This window comes from Anser cygnoides, chromosome 23, assembly GCF_040182565.1.
Source record: "Anser cygnoides isolate HZ-2024a breed goose chromosome 23, Taihu_goose_T2T_genome, whole genome shotgun sequence".
In the NCBI taxonomy this organism is placed as follows: domain Eukaryota; kingdom Metazoa; phylum Chordata; class Aves; order Anseriformes; family Anatidae; genus Anser; species Anser cygnoides.
In genome coordinates, this window is record NC_089895.1 from 6,332,265 (window position 1) to 6,349,566 (window position 17,302).

The window sequence follows — 17,302 nt, forward strand, 5'->3', positions numbered from 1 at the left end:
GCCTTGCCCGATTAATCAGATGAGACCCAGGTGATCAATGGACATTCTTTTTCCATTCTACTTCCTGCTATTTGGGGTAATGCGAAGCATATGGGAACATCGTTTTCAAGCTGTTACATCTGTAGACCAGGATTGAGGATATCTCCATTTTAATTCTTTTTCCAACATAGATAGTTAAGGGATTATTTTCTCTCACTGTGTTCCCACGTGCAGGAGTGATTCTAATTGATGGCCTGGACTTGCCACACAAATACAGCTATCCCCAAAGTAAGAAGAGAGCTGCTTGCTGCAGGTATTTACATGGAATTTGTAAGAGTCAGATCTCATTTGTGAGTGTTTAGCATTTAGGGTTTTGATGTTGGGTTTAACAGAACTATCATTCTCCATAACCGAATGGAAACAGATCTCGTGGTTTGGTAGGTAGTCTGCCAGGTACTACTGACAGCTCACAAGACAGAAGCATTGTAAAAGCAAAAGCATGCGGGGAAGTCAAACCGTTGTGATTTTATTTCTGTACTCCTCAAGCAAGGTCAGTCCTTGCACTGCAGGGTGAGCTCTGCAGACCTGAGCAAAACCCAGCCTCAGAACCACTCTCGCCTCTTGGCAACGCCGAGAGATATCCCTCTTGAAGCTGCTACAAGTAGCAATGTAACAACACACCGAGAAGGGAAGGAGTGCCCTCTTGTGTCAGTCACTGTTCTTTTCATTTGCCTGGTGTTACATTCCGGTCTTTATTAGTGAGTGAGCACTCTGCCTTTTCAACAGTTTTGGAGAGTTCAGTGTTTTAGCCCATTAATTGCTGTGGTAAGAAACAAAATTGGAAATTCTGAGTGATACAGACGTATAGTTACCACTTTGACAGTACAGAAGACAAAAAGTACAGAGATAGCATGTTGGCTAACTCTGCCAGTTAGGCAAAATGTGCGGAAGTGCTAAGTGGGGATGGTCTTTGCAAAAATCTTATGAGGCCGTTACTTCTGGTGAGCTGGATGCAGAAAGCCAGTAAGTATACAGCTCTGGTGGCTACATAATGTAGGGCTTTACATACGATTTCAGCTGACACCAACTTCTCCAATCAAGTAGCAAGTTATTTTTGTAGCAAGAGGACTAGAAAGTGAACCCTGTGATCATGTTTCAAAGGTACTTTCCAGTTTCTCTACAATAATGTAAGTGATGCTTAGTTTCTGTAACACTCGTCTTTATAGCAAAGCCTGTTTGTAAACCATGCACCTGAAGGCATTTAGCATATTGTTTCATGATTTTGATCAACGTTAAGGGAGTGGTCACTACACAGCAGTTTAATGCAACACAGTTCAGCAGATCCTTCAGTAGATGGCAATAAAAGCACGTTTACTTGAGGAAATCATAGTGCCATCCTACTCTTGAGCAGATGTTTTACAGAAATTACGGTATCTCATGATCTTAGTTTTTCATTTAATCTAGTTTCACTTAAAAATAACACTTGCCTCTTATCTGCCTGGATATCTGAGATGAGCAGAAAATATGTTTTCATTGATAAACACTACTAATACTGAAGTCTTGCATAGCTTAGTATTTTTGAAACATAGATAGAGCTATGCTAGAGCAAATGGCTAACAGTGTATTATTCAGGTGCTGGTGACTATTTGTACAAATGCAAACCCACAAGCAGTCAGAAAAGTAACTTTCACCCTCTGTCTAAATCATTAAGATCTCATTGTATTGTTCTTGGTATTTGTTGTTGTTGTTCTTCTGTATGATCCATTAGCTCTCATCTTGCTTCTCCAAATGCATAACGTTTGTTACTGCCCTGGGAACTTCCATGTGGTTTGGACAAACCTATATGCAAACATTTGCTTAGCACCTAACTTTAACTATTCTTTTAGTGGCCCCGGTACACATTACTTTCATCCTTAATTCCCCCACTGTGGATTTTCCTGTTTAACGCAAACAAACTTTATCAATACAGAAAGAAGTGTTTTATTTGGGAGAAATTCACACTGCAGAAAATCATTATGAACTTGCTGCTGACACTGGCAGGTGATATAATTCAACTGAGTAGCTAACAGTTTTTCATAAACCTTTAAACTGATGCCATGTGGGTTATCTTGCTATTCATTTCTGCCTTTTTTTTCCCCTGAGGTTTAAGTGTTTGTCAAGTTCATATTAATTATCCCTCCAGGTGAGATTTTTTAAGATAAATTCTGATGATGGTAGTATCATATTCTTCTGAAATACAGAAAAAATATATTTGGCTATCTGAAACAATTGATATTTTCCAATTTGTGGTGTTTTTCAAATCCACCAGGCTCAATCAGCAAAGAAACTGAATATTTGAAACATTACTAATACTTAACCACGTGCAGAAATACCTCCAAAACTAATTTGTACTTTAACTGGCAAAATATGTAGCAAAAGGATCTCCCACACAAGCCACTGCATCTTAAAAATAGAAGTTTAAAGATTAAAAAAAAAATAAACACCTTCAAGTCTCATAACTAACAATTCTAGGTGGGAAACACAAGATAGTACATTTCCCTCAAATATGTTCCTGCCATCTTCCTTCAGTGTAGGAACACGTGCCATTGTGTAGCAACAAGTTTAGCACCTCAGCAGTTTGCTGGACAGTTAAAGTTCCCAAAATAAATGAAACTACAGAGCATCTGAGCATCACGGACTCTTCAGAGCGAGTTCATAGCATTCTGCTTTTCAACTCCAGTTTGGGAAGGTTCTGTTCTGGAACAACTTGCTCTTGTACCACCTGACTCTTTGTTTCCAAGATGGCAAAATCGCCCTGACCTTTTTTGTTGCCATATGCTGGGCACAGGGAATCGTTTTTCTTAATCAGGAGATGAACAAGCATCCCTGTCCCACTTTTACAGGTATTTTTAAACTGCTGCCCTTCTACTTCACTTCATACCCTGAAGAAGCTTAACAAGGAAGTTACAGCAGAAAACATTTCTTCTGACAGATCGTTACAACTGCATGGGAGGAAACATCTCTTCATCAAAACTTGTCTTATAAAACCAAATTCTTCACGCCTTCCATTCCTTTACTCCAAATGTGAAATGAGCTAGAGCTGAGGCTGTTCTTGTGGTACATCTTCTGAATTTTCTGAGTTGGGCTGTGTTGCTGGATCTCTGTTGGTTCTGTCAGGTGAACGCTGGGTGCAATTCAGCCCGCCTGGTATCACCTGTTCAGGGATGTCACCGAGCTTCTGGCTGACCAGTGCTACTTCTATGTATTGTTTACCCATTTGGACAGCTTCATCATAAGAAGGTGGCAACTCCGTCGTGTAGGGACTGTAAGCTGGAGGGGACACAGTGCTCCTGTCCATGCCCACAAATAGTGAAGGAATAGGGACACTCAGAGGGTACTGGAATGAGCTGTATGCTGTGAGGAAAAGGAATGAAAAAAATTTAAACAATTGCATGGAACCCTGATATATAGAAGGCTAATCCCATTCTTCTCCAAGAAATTATGGACTCAATTTTTTTTTCGCAGAATGGGTGCACTATATACTAAAAGCTACCACTACAGAATTACTGTATAGAATCTATACATTGCCCAAAAAAAGCTGTCAGAAGAGAAAATGTCTGCATATTGCCGTCCAGCTGTTGCTGAAGAACACCTGACACAGTAGGTGCATGCTGTAACAGAGGCAGTTCCAGCTGGGCTCCTATACCAACAGCTGGGAACAATATCTTAGGTTAGAGATAACTTGGGCTGAAATAGTTGGACAGTGAGGTGGGCAGAAAGGGTTAAAACAAATGGGGCAGTGGGAATTAGAGCAGATGTGGGAGAGGACATGGGAGAGGTTAACCCCCCACGGACTTTATTCTAACTTCTGCAGCATTAAATCCTACTTGCCATCTGCATTCACTTACTGCATTGCCCTGATGACACTCAGTTTTCCCATGCCCTCCCTGTGGTTTTGGAAGATGTTCTGAGAGGAGCTCAGGAAGTCCCTGGTGTTGCAAGGACTGAGCGCAGCGTTGTGGACACGCTCTACGGCAAAGCACGGCTGAGTAGCTGACTCCCATGGGTACTTACAGGTCACCGTGCTGTGGGCTGTGCTGTCGCTGTCAATAGCAACACCAGTCAGATCGTAGGGGTGCCTAGGGAAGGGCTGAACTGGAGGCCTCTTCTTCCGGCAGCAGAACTTGATGCAGCTGGCTGTGATCCCACAGAGCAGGAGCATGAACATAGTCAGCAGGATTAACCTTGGAGAAGGATGGAGAACACCATAAAGTCAGTGCTTACGTTTTGCTTCTTCTAGAGCTGAATATAATTTTGCTCTTAATGGGTGAAAGACAGGCCAAACCTTCTCAGGCTTGGTTCTGAATGGGTGCTGGATCCAGAATTAGAAAGTTGGATCACAAACAATCACAAACTGAAGTGCTACTGACTGTTGGTACAATCCTTTCTGGCTCACAGATCCAGTGATGTTAATTACCTCGGGTTGTATATTCACTTTCAGTGGTAAGGGTTTGTAGAAAAGCCCTCAGTAGCATTCTGTTCTTTTTTCCAAACCAGAGGTAGTACTTGTCCATAAGAATCATAATTCCAAACAGAACATTTCTTTAATAACTGTTTTATTTATTTTTCAAGAGAGAATGTTTCTCTTTAGTATGAGTCAGATGCACACAAAGACTACACTCAAAGTTTGGATTTGAGGGCCTCAAACTTCCACAAATTTCATGCATTTTCATGCAAATTATTGTTTTAGAAAAATGCTTTCAGAGAATTTAAAACCACGTGCGAGAAGTGCACGCTGCCCTGCTGGAACTTTGCAATGAAACATTCCTCCAGCGTGAGGAGCGTTACCTCAGCACTAGCTAATCCCTAAGTCCTCACACCCAGGAGCTGCCTGCTGGTGTGCCGTGAAATAAAGGATTGTGAGCCCTCACACGCTGCCTTCTGATGGAGGCGGAAATCACCTAGGGAAAGGTATCGCAGCATTATCAGTCTCAGCACTGGCTCATTAGCTTTCATGATTTCAACGCTGCCTAATTACAGAAGCCTTAAAACACGTTGTATAACCATATATATATTTTAAACGGCTCTATATCAGCACGTTCTAAGAAAGCAAAGAATGACAATTAAAAGTAACCACCTCGCTCTGCATGTTATCATCAAAATTGATAGTATGTGACAGAATGCAAACTCTAAAAATAATGTCAGGATACATACAATGCAGGGTCTATGCCAGAGACCAATCTACTTGTGGCGAGCCCCCTGCCTTTCACTCACCACTACCTTTCCCCTCTCAGTGAAGCAGCCAGTGAACAGGATTGTAAAATCAGCCCGGGTTCAGAATGACAAACCAGCGCTGCAAGCTAACGGTGCCTTGTCCCATAAAAGGGAGCGAGCTGGGGACTGCGCGGGAGGCAGCGCAGTGCCAAGCCCTAACAAGCCCGTTCTGGGCAGTTGCCATTGTGTTCAAAGTTGTTTATTTAGGAAGAACAAACAAGCGCTACGGCTGAACTCGAGCGTACTCAGAATGGAAAGATGACATATCCCTAGATGAATGCTCTGTCCCGCCTGACACCGTATCTCCTCTGCGATGTGGTCATGCCACTGGTGGCTTTCATAAAAGAGGAGAAACCCTTTCCCACATCGCGTCCCATTACTTTACTGCAATTACTGCTCATAATATCTGTCAAATTACTCCGAGGTTAGTAAGATTAACAATCAACTTACCAGACATACCACAGACTTGTCCAGTTAGACATGTTCTGAGGGCATCTGCGAAGGAAGGTGGATAATTCACTGGTTTAAGTGTCTGCACTCAAACAGGGAACACATGACAAGGAATACATTTTTGAGTTGAAAAAGGAAAAGCAATCAATGGGGATAGGAACAAAAACACCCGTGATTTAGTTTCAGAGGACTGTTCCTCATGGTCGTAACATTACTCCAGCTGCAATCATACAAATCCCGCTGCGTAAGTGGGGTCCTGGGTGAAGAACTGTTTTCAAAGTGGAGCTTTGCTGTTGCTTAGGGGAGAGAACTACACATGCTGGATTCTCAGAACTACGAGGCAGTTATTTCACGTTAACCAGGGTGAAGTACCACAGCAAACACTCACAGAGTCTCAGAATATCCTGAGCTGGAAGGGACCCACAACGATCTTTGAGTCCAGCTCCTTAACCCAGCCTAAGATAACCTCCTATTTCTCCCAGTTATTTTTAAATTACTTTTTCATAGCTCCAGTGCTATGAAAGCTTCAATGCTTCATAGCTCCGTATCCCCCGTAGCTCCAGGAATGTTTTATTCAGAGCTACGTACGTACAAAGCGAAGGGGAGAGCTTCCGACACGTTTCAGAGTGCGGCCGCCCCGGCGGTGCTGCAGGTGGCAGGGGGCTGCAGGGGCCGGCGGGCGCCTGCCGGCTGCCTTTGCAGAAGACCCTGGGGAGGCGCAGCAAGGCCAGCCGGGCCACGTCTGCGAGCCGGTGCGGGTCTGGGGGCTAAAAAAAGCAGCACTGGACGGCCAGGAGCGAGCCCCTCTCTGCTCAGCTAAGGTCACTGGAGCGGGGTGGGCGCAGATTCGCCCGGCGTTGGGTACTCACCGGTCGGAGCGCCTCCAGCCGCGGGCAGGAGCCCGGAGCGATGCCAGCAAAAGGCAGGAGGAGAGGAGAGGAGAGTGGAGAGGAGCGTGGCTGGGGGCCGCCTCAAGGGCGAGCGGGGCCCGGAGGCGGCAGCGCCGGGGGAGGAGCCGCCGAGGCGGGGCCGGGGCCAAGCTGCTGCGGGAGCGGCCCCGGGGGCGCCGGCCCCGGGGGGTGCGCTCTGCTCCCGGCTCCGGCTGGGCCGCCTGGGGGCTGCGGCTCGGCGCTTCTCAGGGGAGGCCGGCCGCAGCTTTGTGTGCTGAACACACTTCTGCCTCTGCAGTGTCCGAGAGATGGTGGAGGAGTCGTGGAAAGGGATCGAAAAGAATATTTAAAAAAAAAAAAAAAAAGGTTTGGAAAAGCAGAGCGCTTCCCTTTGTAGAAAGTCTTTTTAAAACGCACAGAAGATAAATGAAAAGGCATCATCTACTCCCTGGAAATGCGCTTGCTCCAAAATAATTTAACCGTGCTCAACATTTCAAATGTATAAAGATCTACATGTTGTTATGTCTACCTTGCAATGGTGTTGATACTATTTGGTAGAAACTTTCCAGAAACTATTTCATTACTTCAACTATAGCAATCATTACAGCAGCTTTTCTCCCTTCTAAACGACAGCTTTTCTGCAGTTCCCGTCACGGTGAAGCCCAGCTGCTCTAACAGGACTGCACGCAGCCCATCACGTCGAAACGCTCCCCTGGCTGGTTACAGCAGTCCTGCCCTCATCAGGGAAGAGCAAAACATACATCAAAGGTCACCCACATCCACCGTGTATGAATGAACACGGATTATTTCTGCTTCAGAGTAGGTGACTTAAAGGTCAGACACCTTGGCAGCACCGATACAGCAGAGGTCAGTTACATGGCAAAACCCCCCATGCCAGCCCGTGTGACAGACGATCAGAGTCACGGTGGCCGTGCTATATGACTGGGTAAGCAACAAAAAAGACAACTAGAGCTAAAAAGCAGGGAACTAGTTAATGGATTATGAAAGGTTTTAGTTGGAGAACAAAGGGGAATATCAACTAATACAAGAACATTTTGCTGAGGCCCCTGGTATTCAGGTCCCTCAGTGGTCTGTATTTGGCTGCTTGTATAAAACCTCCTGCAAGTAATAAGTGTGACAAAACACAAGTTTTATTTATTTATTTTTCCCTGAGATTTTAGCGCAACAAGAGGGAATGTATTTGGACTTGAGTTGACAGAGGTTTCTTCTGCAAGCAGCATGGATCGGCGCCAAAACACTGGGAGCAACGACAGACCCAGTCGCTTGAAAGTACTGGGTTCAGTGGTTCCTTCTCCAGCTGATAGAACTGAAGACCAGTGCTCTGAGGATCAGTAATGTCATGTGTTGCTGACTGGAATACTTTCCTACAGGACCACCCAGGGTCATGGGGTCATTGCTCACTTAGGAAAAGCTCCGTTCATAAGCGTGAAGCAATCTCTGAAGTCACTGGGTAAGCCCAACATGTATCGATGAGAGGTGCATGACTAGTGCATGAGAGGTGCATGATTCTGTCACTTCCTTTCTGTTTTATGAATGAGCTAGGTGCAGCTTCTAAGGATTATAAAAATCATACATGGCTATGAAATGCTTTCTTATTAAACTAGAGCTGGATGAGAACCAAGAAGTATTTAGATACTTGCTTCTCTGAAAGTAGAGGAGTTTGCATCTGGCCATCCAAGAGCAATTACAGACGCAAAACTCAGTCTGAAAGTGTAATGTTCAGAAGTACAGTTACAGGAGCCAAAACCTTACCCCTCTGGAAAACTTTGATGCATTTCTGAGGATAGATTTTCAATATTATTCTCACAGTAAGGGCTCCATCCTTCCTAGAGTCTTCCAACATGAAAACACAAACATCAGATCACATTTAGCTTTTCCTGGCAATTTTGATACCAAATGCACTTGTGATCATTGCTGGCCTGCTTTGGAAGCACAGCACTGAACAGGATTTTTTGTTTCTTCAAGAGAGAACTTGCATGAAGGTTCAAGCTGCTGTGTTGAGCTTCTGGTAGTTGTGAGCTTGGCATGAAGCCACGCAAACGTAATGCAAGAGGGCTCTCAGCTGTCTTCACCTGATGTCCTCAAGGAATTACCAACAAACCCACTATTTTTAGTTCAGCTTGATGTTTCTAAATTAGCAGCAGAATTGTTTCCTATAGTCACTCGTGTCAGTCAATTTTCCATTTCCTGTATTTTCATATCCATTATATAAAATAATTGTTTAGGTAGGAGCATCCAAATATAACTGCTAAATTTTCAGTAGCCTGACAGTGTGATTTTCAGATAACTGCAATTTTGTATTGCGAAGATCAATTTGCTCACTTGTGGCATTTCCCTCTTCAGTTGTGCTTGGGAGCAAATCTGTCTTGGCTTCCCACTGCCTCTTTTTTCCTTCTTTCTAATCATTGACATCAGGCTGTATCATAACCTGTTCAGATGGTGGCAGAGAACTGGAGATTTGCAGAGGTCTTCACTGGGAGAACCCAGGTTTTGGAGTGGGCCCATTGCTCACAGTGTTTTTAACAAACATTAATGCAGAATAACCCTGTGTGCTCATTTTGAAAGCGTTCCCAGAAATAACTAACAGATGCTATGCGTATTTTGGGAACATTTGTTTCCAGAATATTACTACAATATGCATCACAAGCCACAGCTTGGAACTATAATCAGGATCCTTTGTATTAAGGAGTACACAGAGAAAACGTAGTTCAGAGAGCTCAGCCTGGTACAGGAGAAACGGATGATGTTAAAAACTACTTGTGTTATCTTTGACTGGTGCCTGACACAGCAGAGCCAGAATGAGAAAGGGAGAATCCACGTTTGATTCTAGCTGCTGTTTCTGTATTGTATGCATTATAAACATCAACAGCTCAAGGACCAGCTGAACAGCTCAGCATTCACGTGGCCTGAAACAAGTTGCAGGAATCTCATCCGTTTTTCTCCTCTTTTTCCATCAGTTACACAAGCGTTTTCTACATACAGTGGAAAAATAGTTAAAACATTTCTGGGGACACGTGCTTTACTGTTTTTTTCCTGCGGTCTGACCAACAGATTATTCTCTGTATTGTACTTGCTCTGTACTCTTCCCTGAACTGGATACTGCTTCTTGACAGAAGTTATATCTACAGGACACTCTAGCTTCCCCAGCAGCTGGCAGAAATCTATTCTCAGTGAGAAAATTCAGACAAAAACAGATGTAGAAATAAAAAGTTCCTGGACAGGCATGATCTAGAGCAAGTGTCTACGCACATTCAGTGACTCAGTACACAGCGTGGTCACCGTAGCCTTGATCATGTGTCATCAGGATGACTGCACACTGTATTGTGAAAATAACTGCCCAAGCGAATTGGAGGAGACTTAAAATAAAAGCTTTATTGTAGTCTTAGCAGGAAAAAAATATCAGGGACTTTCTACATATGTGAAAATGCATCTGAGGTCAGAAAGATACGTTGCTTGAAACTCGCCCATTTAGAGATTAAACAAAAACACTCCTGAGGGAGTTCCCACCTTTGGAAGACACTGGTATTAACAGCAGATTTATCTACGTGGCCTCTCATGTTAATTCTTCCTTCTACTACAAGGTTATTGTCACAGTCAGTCTGAAAATAAAACTATTGGAAACAGAGTTTATACAGAATTTTGTAAAGAAAAAAAAGGCAGAAAATGTACAAGTTACCTTGCTTTCTCTCTCCTACCTCCCCTTACATATCTGCAACAATCTCAAAATCTTTCCATGTTCCAACTGAGATCCAAAGACCTCCCCAAAAATATAAGCCTCCATTTTCCTTCCCACTTAGCTTGGTTCCATCAGTTACCGGGAGCACACGCTGATACAACTTTCGCCATGCAGATGATTCGGTAAGATTCCTGAACGTCACCCTTTAAGGTCAGGAGGGCTGTCTCAATCACAGGGTCAGTGGTCTACAAAAATGCACACACAAACCCAACCTATTTCTTTTGCACACAGAGCAGGTTAGCTGATCAAGGTCTAAGCAGTGTATGTTTCAGTTGTAAGAGGTGCCCGTTAAAGCTGTTGGTTACCTCTCTTCCTACTTGGTTGGCTTTTTCACATTTTCACCCAACACTCACACTGCAGTAAGCAAAGCAGCAGTGACTAAGTGCTCGATCTGCAGAGTGCTGCCGATACCGTCACCACATTACAACCACGACAACTGGGCAAGGCAAGCGACAAGAGTGTGCTGCAGTGAGGGTTAGGGAAGAGATGGGTCCTGTTAGCCACGAGCTAGGGTTAAATCTTGTGTAACATCCCGTGGTTACCAAGAGGCACTATGTCAACCCCATATGTCATGCCAGGAACTCTAGTGCCTTCCTTCCACACACGATGTCAGCATCCTTGTAATTTTGCATCAGACCACTCATTCTGCCATCCCACACACTGCTGACAACAAAAAGTAGCAGAGTGAATTCTTTCCGTCCCCACGAAGATGAATCAGGGAGGGCAATTACAGCCCTGTAGGGATGTTTTGAACTCGCACCAAGACTCTGCAATATGAAAAAGCAGAAGAAGCCAGGGAAGCAAGGTTCATAAAGTGGGAGATCAAACAGGTCTCGCTGACTTCCAGGAATATTCCAAAAAAGAGGCACCCACAGCCAGAAGTGTGGACACCAGAGCAGAATGATCCATGGAAACAGTTCTGTGTCAGCAGGACTGCAAATTTCCTTGCAAAGGGGGACATTAAGAAGCTCACTTCATCACTGTCACCAAAGCAGTGTCTTTTAGTGAACAGCAGCAGTATTTTGGTACTATATAATGCGGTGGCCTGTAAGAAGTTATTTTATGTCCTATAAAGCGCAAATGAATGATGCTTGCTCTTCCCATCACACATGATTTGAAGTCCAAGACGAGATAGCAAGGCTTAAAATCATACCTATAGTTCCTGGATTTTGTTCCCGTACCAGTGTTTATACCAGCGTAAACTCTCTTAGGTAACGTGTCTATCGTCCTAATGTGCCAAAGCAGCCTGGAGTGCTGACATCTCAAAGATCAGCCTTTGTATTGCTCCTCTAAATCAGTCAAAAGACACAGCAGCACCACACTGCAGTCTGGGAAGCAGTGTGCAACTGTTACTTACATCCAAGTCAGCAGGTGGCACCCAAGAAACGCCGATGCATTTTACTTGACCACGATCAACGGTTCCCTTGACAAATTCAACAGTGAATCCCTTCTTCTGCAGGAGCGACAGGTTACCAAAACTGAACTCCACATTCTACAAGAGACACACAATGCACCTTCATTACAGCCAGTTCAACTTCTTCACACACAGTCACTGTTTCTTAAAGCTTACTTCGCACAGATGCTATATATGGCCCTCGTTTGCCAAACTACTTCTGCCATTTGAAGTTGCAAACATCCATCCTGTTTGCTGTCACAAGTTGTCATAAAATATGGTATGAAAAATGAGAGGATCAGAACTGCCATTCAGTTCTGTGCTCAAATTTCTGTATTTCAGTATCAGGGAAGGAAACTGGTAATTGAATTTTGTTTACTTTTAATACCATAATGCTAATTCCTCTTATTAAACCCTGAAAAAAAAAAACAACAAACTTTTGCTTTCAAATGCTGATGCTTTTGTAACAAAGTTTGTTTGAGACCCTGAGATTTGTATTTTTAATTTAAAGACCAAATTTTTGACAGAAGGAACTAGTAACCATTTGTACACTATCAGTATTTTTTACAGCATCTGACATGAAGTTGCGCTTTTTATTTTCTTCACCTTCTTAGACGCAAACTGAGCTGTCTGCATAGCTCCAACTCTCAGTTCTGTCTTTGCTGGCACCAGAGAATTCTCTCCCTCGATGTGCTCCAGAACCAGGAGGATGGACTTCACTGGTTCTTGTAGCTCTAAACAAATATCAATCAGGTAAACTTTGAGACAGTCAAAACTGAAGAATTATTAACTTGGAACAAAAACAAATTACACCAAGACGGCTCAAAACAAAGCAATGTGGCACATTCATGAGTTGGCATAGATAAGGAGATCCTTCTTGCAGAGTTAGTGAAGAATCAAGCAAAAGCAGGTTTTCTATTTGTCCTGCTTTTGGCTGGGATGGAGTAAATTCTCTTCACAGTAGTGTGTATCATGCCGTGTTTTGGATTTTGATGAAAGTAGTGGTGATAACACACCAATGTTTAGTTGTCGCAGAGCAGTGCTTACGCAGTCAAAGCCTTTTCTACTGCTGCTGCTGCCTGCCAGCGAGGAGGCTGGAGGCCGGGATAGCGGGCGCAGGCTGCCCAAGGGGATGTCCCCACCACGCAGTGTCCTGCTCAGCAGGACAGGCTGGGGCACTCGCAGAACAATGGTGTTTGACTTCCCAAGCAGCTGTTGGGCATGATGAGCCCCGCTTTCCTGGAAGTGGCTGAACACCACCTGCCTACTGACGGGGAATAATGAATTAATTCCTCATTTTGCTTTGCTTGCGCACGCAGCTTTGGCTCTACCTATTAAACTGTCCTTATGTCAGCCCCTGAGTTCTCGTACTTTTACCTTTCTGATTCTCTTCCCCATCCCGCTGCGGGGAGAGCGAGCAAGCAGCTGCATGGTGCTGAGCTGTCTGCCAGGGTTAAACTACACCACCATCACTTCTAATTCATGTTTGTTTTCTAGCCCCACGGCATACGCATTGTGTGTACTATAGTCCTACTTGTGTACGGTAAGTGCTTGTGTTTATTTATAGCTCAGGAGCTAGAAGGTGCTTACATACCATCTCTGAACACAAATCCTGTCCAAGGAAATTAAGGGAGGATAAATTCAAACCCCCTGAAAGCGTGTCAACTTCATAACAGTACAATCAGGAGAGTCCAGGGTATTTTATTAGATGGGAAATAATTTTATAAATATTTAATGCAAATAGAAGTAGCAGAAAGCAAACGCGCTCTAATTCTTTGTAGTAGTAATAATTACAACAGCTTTTTGCAAGGTAAGTTGTGCAGATAGATTATATTCATTAAGACACTACTGCATTAAAATTCACATAAAAGCCTTCCTTAAGGGAAAGTTTCTTGCTTTTTTTTGGTGTGTGTTACGAATATAGGCTACACCATAATGCTTATTCATTCTGGATACTGAAAGGTTATCTTTAATTTGTTTTGTAATAAAGTGGCAGCACATTACCTTCCTTTAGCGCTTCCTGTGATGACACAGGTAACGTTACAGCCAAGGACTCGATGGGCACATCCAGTGGAATTCCACCTTCCACAAACATTGGATGTTCTCTTGCTGCACCCTTTAGCTGGATTACGTGGGCTGTTTTCTATACAGGACAAGAGCGCTTTAGATGCAGGTTACAGCTTAAGTACCAGTGTAACTGCAATACTGACACAACAGCTTCAGTTCCTTAAAAATGACATCTGCCTATATTAATGCCAAGAGGCGCCCCACACTAACACAAGGATCCTGCGTCTTCCCCTTGTCTTTTGTGTGTCACTCAGGCACTTTTGTTTTCAACAGCCTTTCATTCCTGGGCAGTGTGCCAAAGGAGGAGGCTGGACAAACTATACTCAAGCCACCAAAACGGGCAAAATTTATCTGTTGCCAAACAGAGCTTCAAGTTTGTGAACTTGGGCCAGTTTTTATTCATCTTATTCTGGTTTTCGTTCTTACCTGCAGATCCAAAGATAATCTGGAAATACAAAACTTGCAAGGAGAGAAACAGTACTTACTTATTCACTACCAGTTTCTACTGTTTGCAGTGCCTGCTGACAGTCATTAGTTGGCACTCTTCATTAACTTTTGGGCCATCTCTGTTGGAACACGGCACAAAGCTACCTGCAATGCTGCCAGCCTGTGTATCCTGATTTGGGCTTCGTCTAAGCTCAACTGCTGCTCTACAGATGGAAACCTCCTCCCTCACGCTGAGTGACTGCAGAAGCGGCTTCCTGGTACTCAGCGCACCTGCCAGTTTGCACTCTGCAGTGTTATTTCCATTCTCTGCTACAATTAAATGTTGCTTGCAGAGAACCCGGTTGGAACTGTGCTCAGCAGTGCGGCAGCAAGCTGGCTCCCATCACCTCCCGTGTACACAGTGTGGACAGCTGGGTAGAAGACAGGACTGAATCCCAAGTCACAATTGGTATGAATTAGGAACTGAAAATTTAAAACCTGAAAAAAGCCAGTGGGCCCCAAAACTGTCACTTCCTACCCCCATCAGTTAATTTAGTATGGATATTTCTGCCCACAAATCCCGTCGACTGGATATAATTATGTGAAACTCCTACTAAGACCCATGCTGCTAAAAATAACTGTAGGTCATATTTAGACTTCCGTTTCATAATCAGGTATCTTGGTCTGCTCACCTTGCCAAAGAGCACAACCTTGAGACGGTCCGAATAGTACAGGCTTTCATGGTCAGGACTGAAAGTAACAACAAAGTCCTGGCTCTTCCCGGCAAGAATTTCTCCTTGTGTCGGAAAGATGCTGAACACGCTTAAACCAGTATAGTTCTGTGTTCCTGGTAAACAGAAACAAGGATATGAATAAGGAAGAACAGTTCTGTTTTACTTCTTTATATATTTTAAACTCATTTTTGTTGGAACAAACATTTAGATTTATTTATTAGTTTAATGTATTCATCTCTAATGAAGCTGAAGAGGCATCACCAACCTTTCCCTATACTTTTCAGCATATTTTTACAGAGATGGATATCCCCAAATACATTCTTTTGTATAAATATAATATAAAAGGCAATAGGGGCATATTCAGATTCAAACGCTTGTGTCTCCTTACTTGTAGGTATCTGCTCAGGCTTCATAAACTTGAATAGATCTAACAAGACAAAGTATTGCTGCTACTAGATATTTCATGAGTCCTTTTTTTAAAAAAAAAAAAATTGGGGGAAAAAATTACCAACAATCTCTGTTCTTTGCAAAGAGGACGTGAGAAAGGATGGAAGTCTCTGCTGATCTTTGTTCCGTGTTGGCGAAAGTGAATCCAGTTGGATGGAGTACTGCAGGGTCAGTGTGGAAGTGTTCTGTATCTGATAACGTGAATTTACACAACAGCACTTTCATTAAGAAAATTGATTTTCAGGCCTGTAGAATCCATACTTCGTAAACTGGATGAATTTATTTTGCTGCATTACTGCACTATTGTGTGCCCGGATGCCACACACAGCATGCGTTACTGCCATCCATGTGTAACATCCACTCCCACCCCTCAGCAACAGGGACCAGCTTCCTCTTAAGTCTTGCAGCAAGTAATGTATTTTGATTATTGACATACTTAGAGGAGAAAATTTCTGCTTAAATCTTGGCCTGTTTCTGAGTTTGTGATAATCTGCAATATATGAACGAGTAATCAGTTAAACTGTTCCCTACACTGTACCATGGCAGACCCCCACGTGCTCTTTGTAGGACAATTTCGCATTTCACCCATGCATCTCTGTCAACATTTTGTGTGGACACAGAGCAGCTTCAACTGTGACAGGAGTAATGGACAGAATAAAGAAAGAGCAAAGCTGTTTCTGGCTTCACAGAGATCTACATATCAGCTAGATCTATGAGAGATCACACAGGCCCTTTCTCTTTTTGTATAGGAGGTTCTGCATCCCTGTTATTTGCACAGGCAGAATCCTGCAGGCAGCACAGTTCTAGCAAACAAGATCCTCCCCGCACAGCACTGTTACCTTTAGCCCAAAACTGTCTCAGCCTCAAATCACTCTGCCAGACGTGCTGCTTTTAAAGCTGTTCTTTTGTCTACAGCTTGCTATTCAGCCTCACGTTCTGCCAGACTGGAAACTACGGAACTCCTCTTCCAACCTACAACAACTGCTGACGTGCCTTCTGGATCAGCATAAAGGGCTTTACCTCAAATGTGGAAGTTGTCTTCTCTCTGGCAAGGACGTATCCCATATCCAGTACTTCCTCCACAGAGCAAACAACTGACGGCATCACCCCACGCCCCGTGATACTTAGGGTTAAGTTCTTTTGTGCTGTCCGGATGTCTAGCGCTTCAAAAAACTGCCGAGGAGAAGCTGCTGTTAGCCCGTTTGCTGGAGGAAACCCCCCACCCCACCCCGCACCCACCCACAAAAGCAGCACTGGCTCCAAATCACCCTCCCCTCCAGCCACTCCCCACTCCTCTGCCCCTGCTCCCCCAGCTCCTGTAGGGCCATTGCTGCAAAACTCCTGGACACAGTGCAGAGACAGCGATGGAAATGCTGAGAGGGGCTAGGCACAGGCAACAAGACACATCCCAGTCTGTAATACGTGTATCTTACGCAGCCCCTTATTTCCCTCTTTTGTCTCCCTTCTTTTTCCCACTACTGTTGTATCTCTTACTCACCCATTTATTCTCATTTGGAGAAAAAGAGATGATGAGGGCTTTATTATCACCTGGCTCAAGTATTCTAACTGGTCTGACCAACAGGAAGGGACCACTGGGATTCAGAACTGAGAATCCTAGCTAAAATAGTGCAACTCAAGGAAAAAAGTTAATACAGAAACTGGAAAGAAAATAAAACAAACAAAAACAGGTTCTAAGTATTGTTCAGACCAAAAATGTGTAAATCAACCATTTGAAAGCTCTTTCAGAGCTCAATAACTAAGAGAAAAAAAAGAATATATTGGTTATATATCCTCAGGAAAATAAGCTTCACGTCACCTCCTGTCTCACTCTGAAAGATAATAATTAAGTCTGAAATTTGCTACCTCCTCCTTGCTTTAGTGTCAAACAGTTCCTACAGATGAAGAC

The 17,302-nt window shown here is 43.7% G+C and overlaps 2 protein-coding genes and 1 long non-coding RNA gene across 35 annotated transcripts in view; 1 reads left to right on the forward strand and 2 right to left on the reverse strand.

The window, feature by feature from the left end:
- Positions 1-17,080, forward strand: part of LOC106044613 (uncharacterized) — a 37,984-nt gene extending 20,904 nt beyond the window's left edge. For 6 of the 17 annotated variants that reach the window (XR_010826388.1, XR_010826392.1, XR_010826390.1 and 3 more), the window contains one exon: positions 7,206-17,080. This is a non-coding gene — a long non-coding RNA (uncharacterized lncRNA). Of the gene's footprint in view, positions 1-213; positions 293-7,205 lie in introns of all 17 variants that reach the window. The other 11 variants (XR_010826383.1, XR_010826385.1, XR_007164716.2 and 8 more) reach the window with 11 other exon arrangements.
- On the reverse strand, positions 1,944-6,698 carry TMEM52 (transmembrane protein 52). 2 transcript variants are annotated; one of them, XM_048067562.2, is made up of 4 exons: positions 6,552-6,698; positions 5,683-5,764; positions 4,033-4,202; positions 1,944-3,372 (listed from the first exon to the last, which is right to left on the reverse strand). In XM_048067562.2, exons 2-4 carry the CDS (start codon positions 5,712-5,714, stop codon positions 3,053-3,055), a joined length of 522 nt encoding a protein of 173 aa, XP_047923519.2. In that variant the 5' UTR covers positions 5,715-5,764; positions 6,552-6,698; the 3' UTR covers positions 1,944-3,052. The 2 variants fall into 2 exon arrangements, with proteins under 2 accessions (XP_047923519.2, XP_047923517.2); XM_048067560.2 differs by having other exon boundaries at positions 5,683-5,727; positions 6,552-6,692.
- Positions 9,940-17,302, reverse strand: part of CFAP74 (cilia and flagella associated protein 74) — a 75,007-nt gene continuing 67,644 nt past the window's right edge. For 12 of the 16 annotated variants that reach the window (XM_066982212.1, XM_066982214.1, XM_048067466.2 and 9 more), the window contains 8 exons: positions 16,895-17,014; positions 16,417-16,569; positions 15,458-15,587; positions 14,908-15,062; positions 13,727-13,865; positions 12,329-12,456; positions 11,687-11,821; positions 9,940-10,514 (listed from right to left, as the gene is read on the reverse strand). In XM_066982212.1, coding sequence (XP_066838313.1) covers positions 10,401-10,514; positions 11,687-11,821; positions 12,329-12,456; positions 13,727-13,865; positions 14,908-15,062; positions 15,458-15,587; positions 16,417-16,569; positions 16,895-17,014 — 1,074 coding nt within the window. In that variant the 3' untranslated portion in view covers positions 9,940-10,400. Of the gene's footprint in view, positions 10,515-11,686; positions 11,822-12,328; positions 12,457-13,726; positions 13,866-14,511; positions 14,664-14,907; positions 15,063-15,457; positions 15,588-16,416; positions 16,570-16,894; positions 17,015-17,302 lie in introns of those variants that run through there. The other 4 variants (XM_048067468.2, XM_048067472.2, XM_048067473.2 and 1 more) reach the window with 4 other exon arrangements.

Excerpts from the sequence above, each read along its gene's own strand:
- TMEM52 (XM_048067562.2), bottom strand. The coding sequence starts at position 5,714 with ATGTCTAACTGGACAAGTCTGTGGTATGTCTG. Across the intron at positions 4,203-5,682 it reads ACAAGTCTGTGGTATGTCTG|GTTAATCCTGCTGACTATGT; the intron begins GTAAGTTGATTG and ends TCCTTCTCCAAG. Across the intron at positions 3,373-4,032 it reads AGCCCACAGCACGGTGACCT|CATACAGCTCATTCCAGTAC; the intron begins GTAAGTACCCAT and ends TTTTCCTCACAG.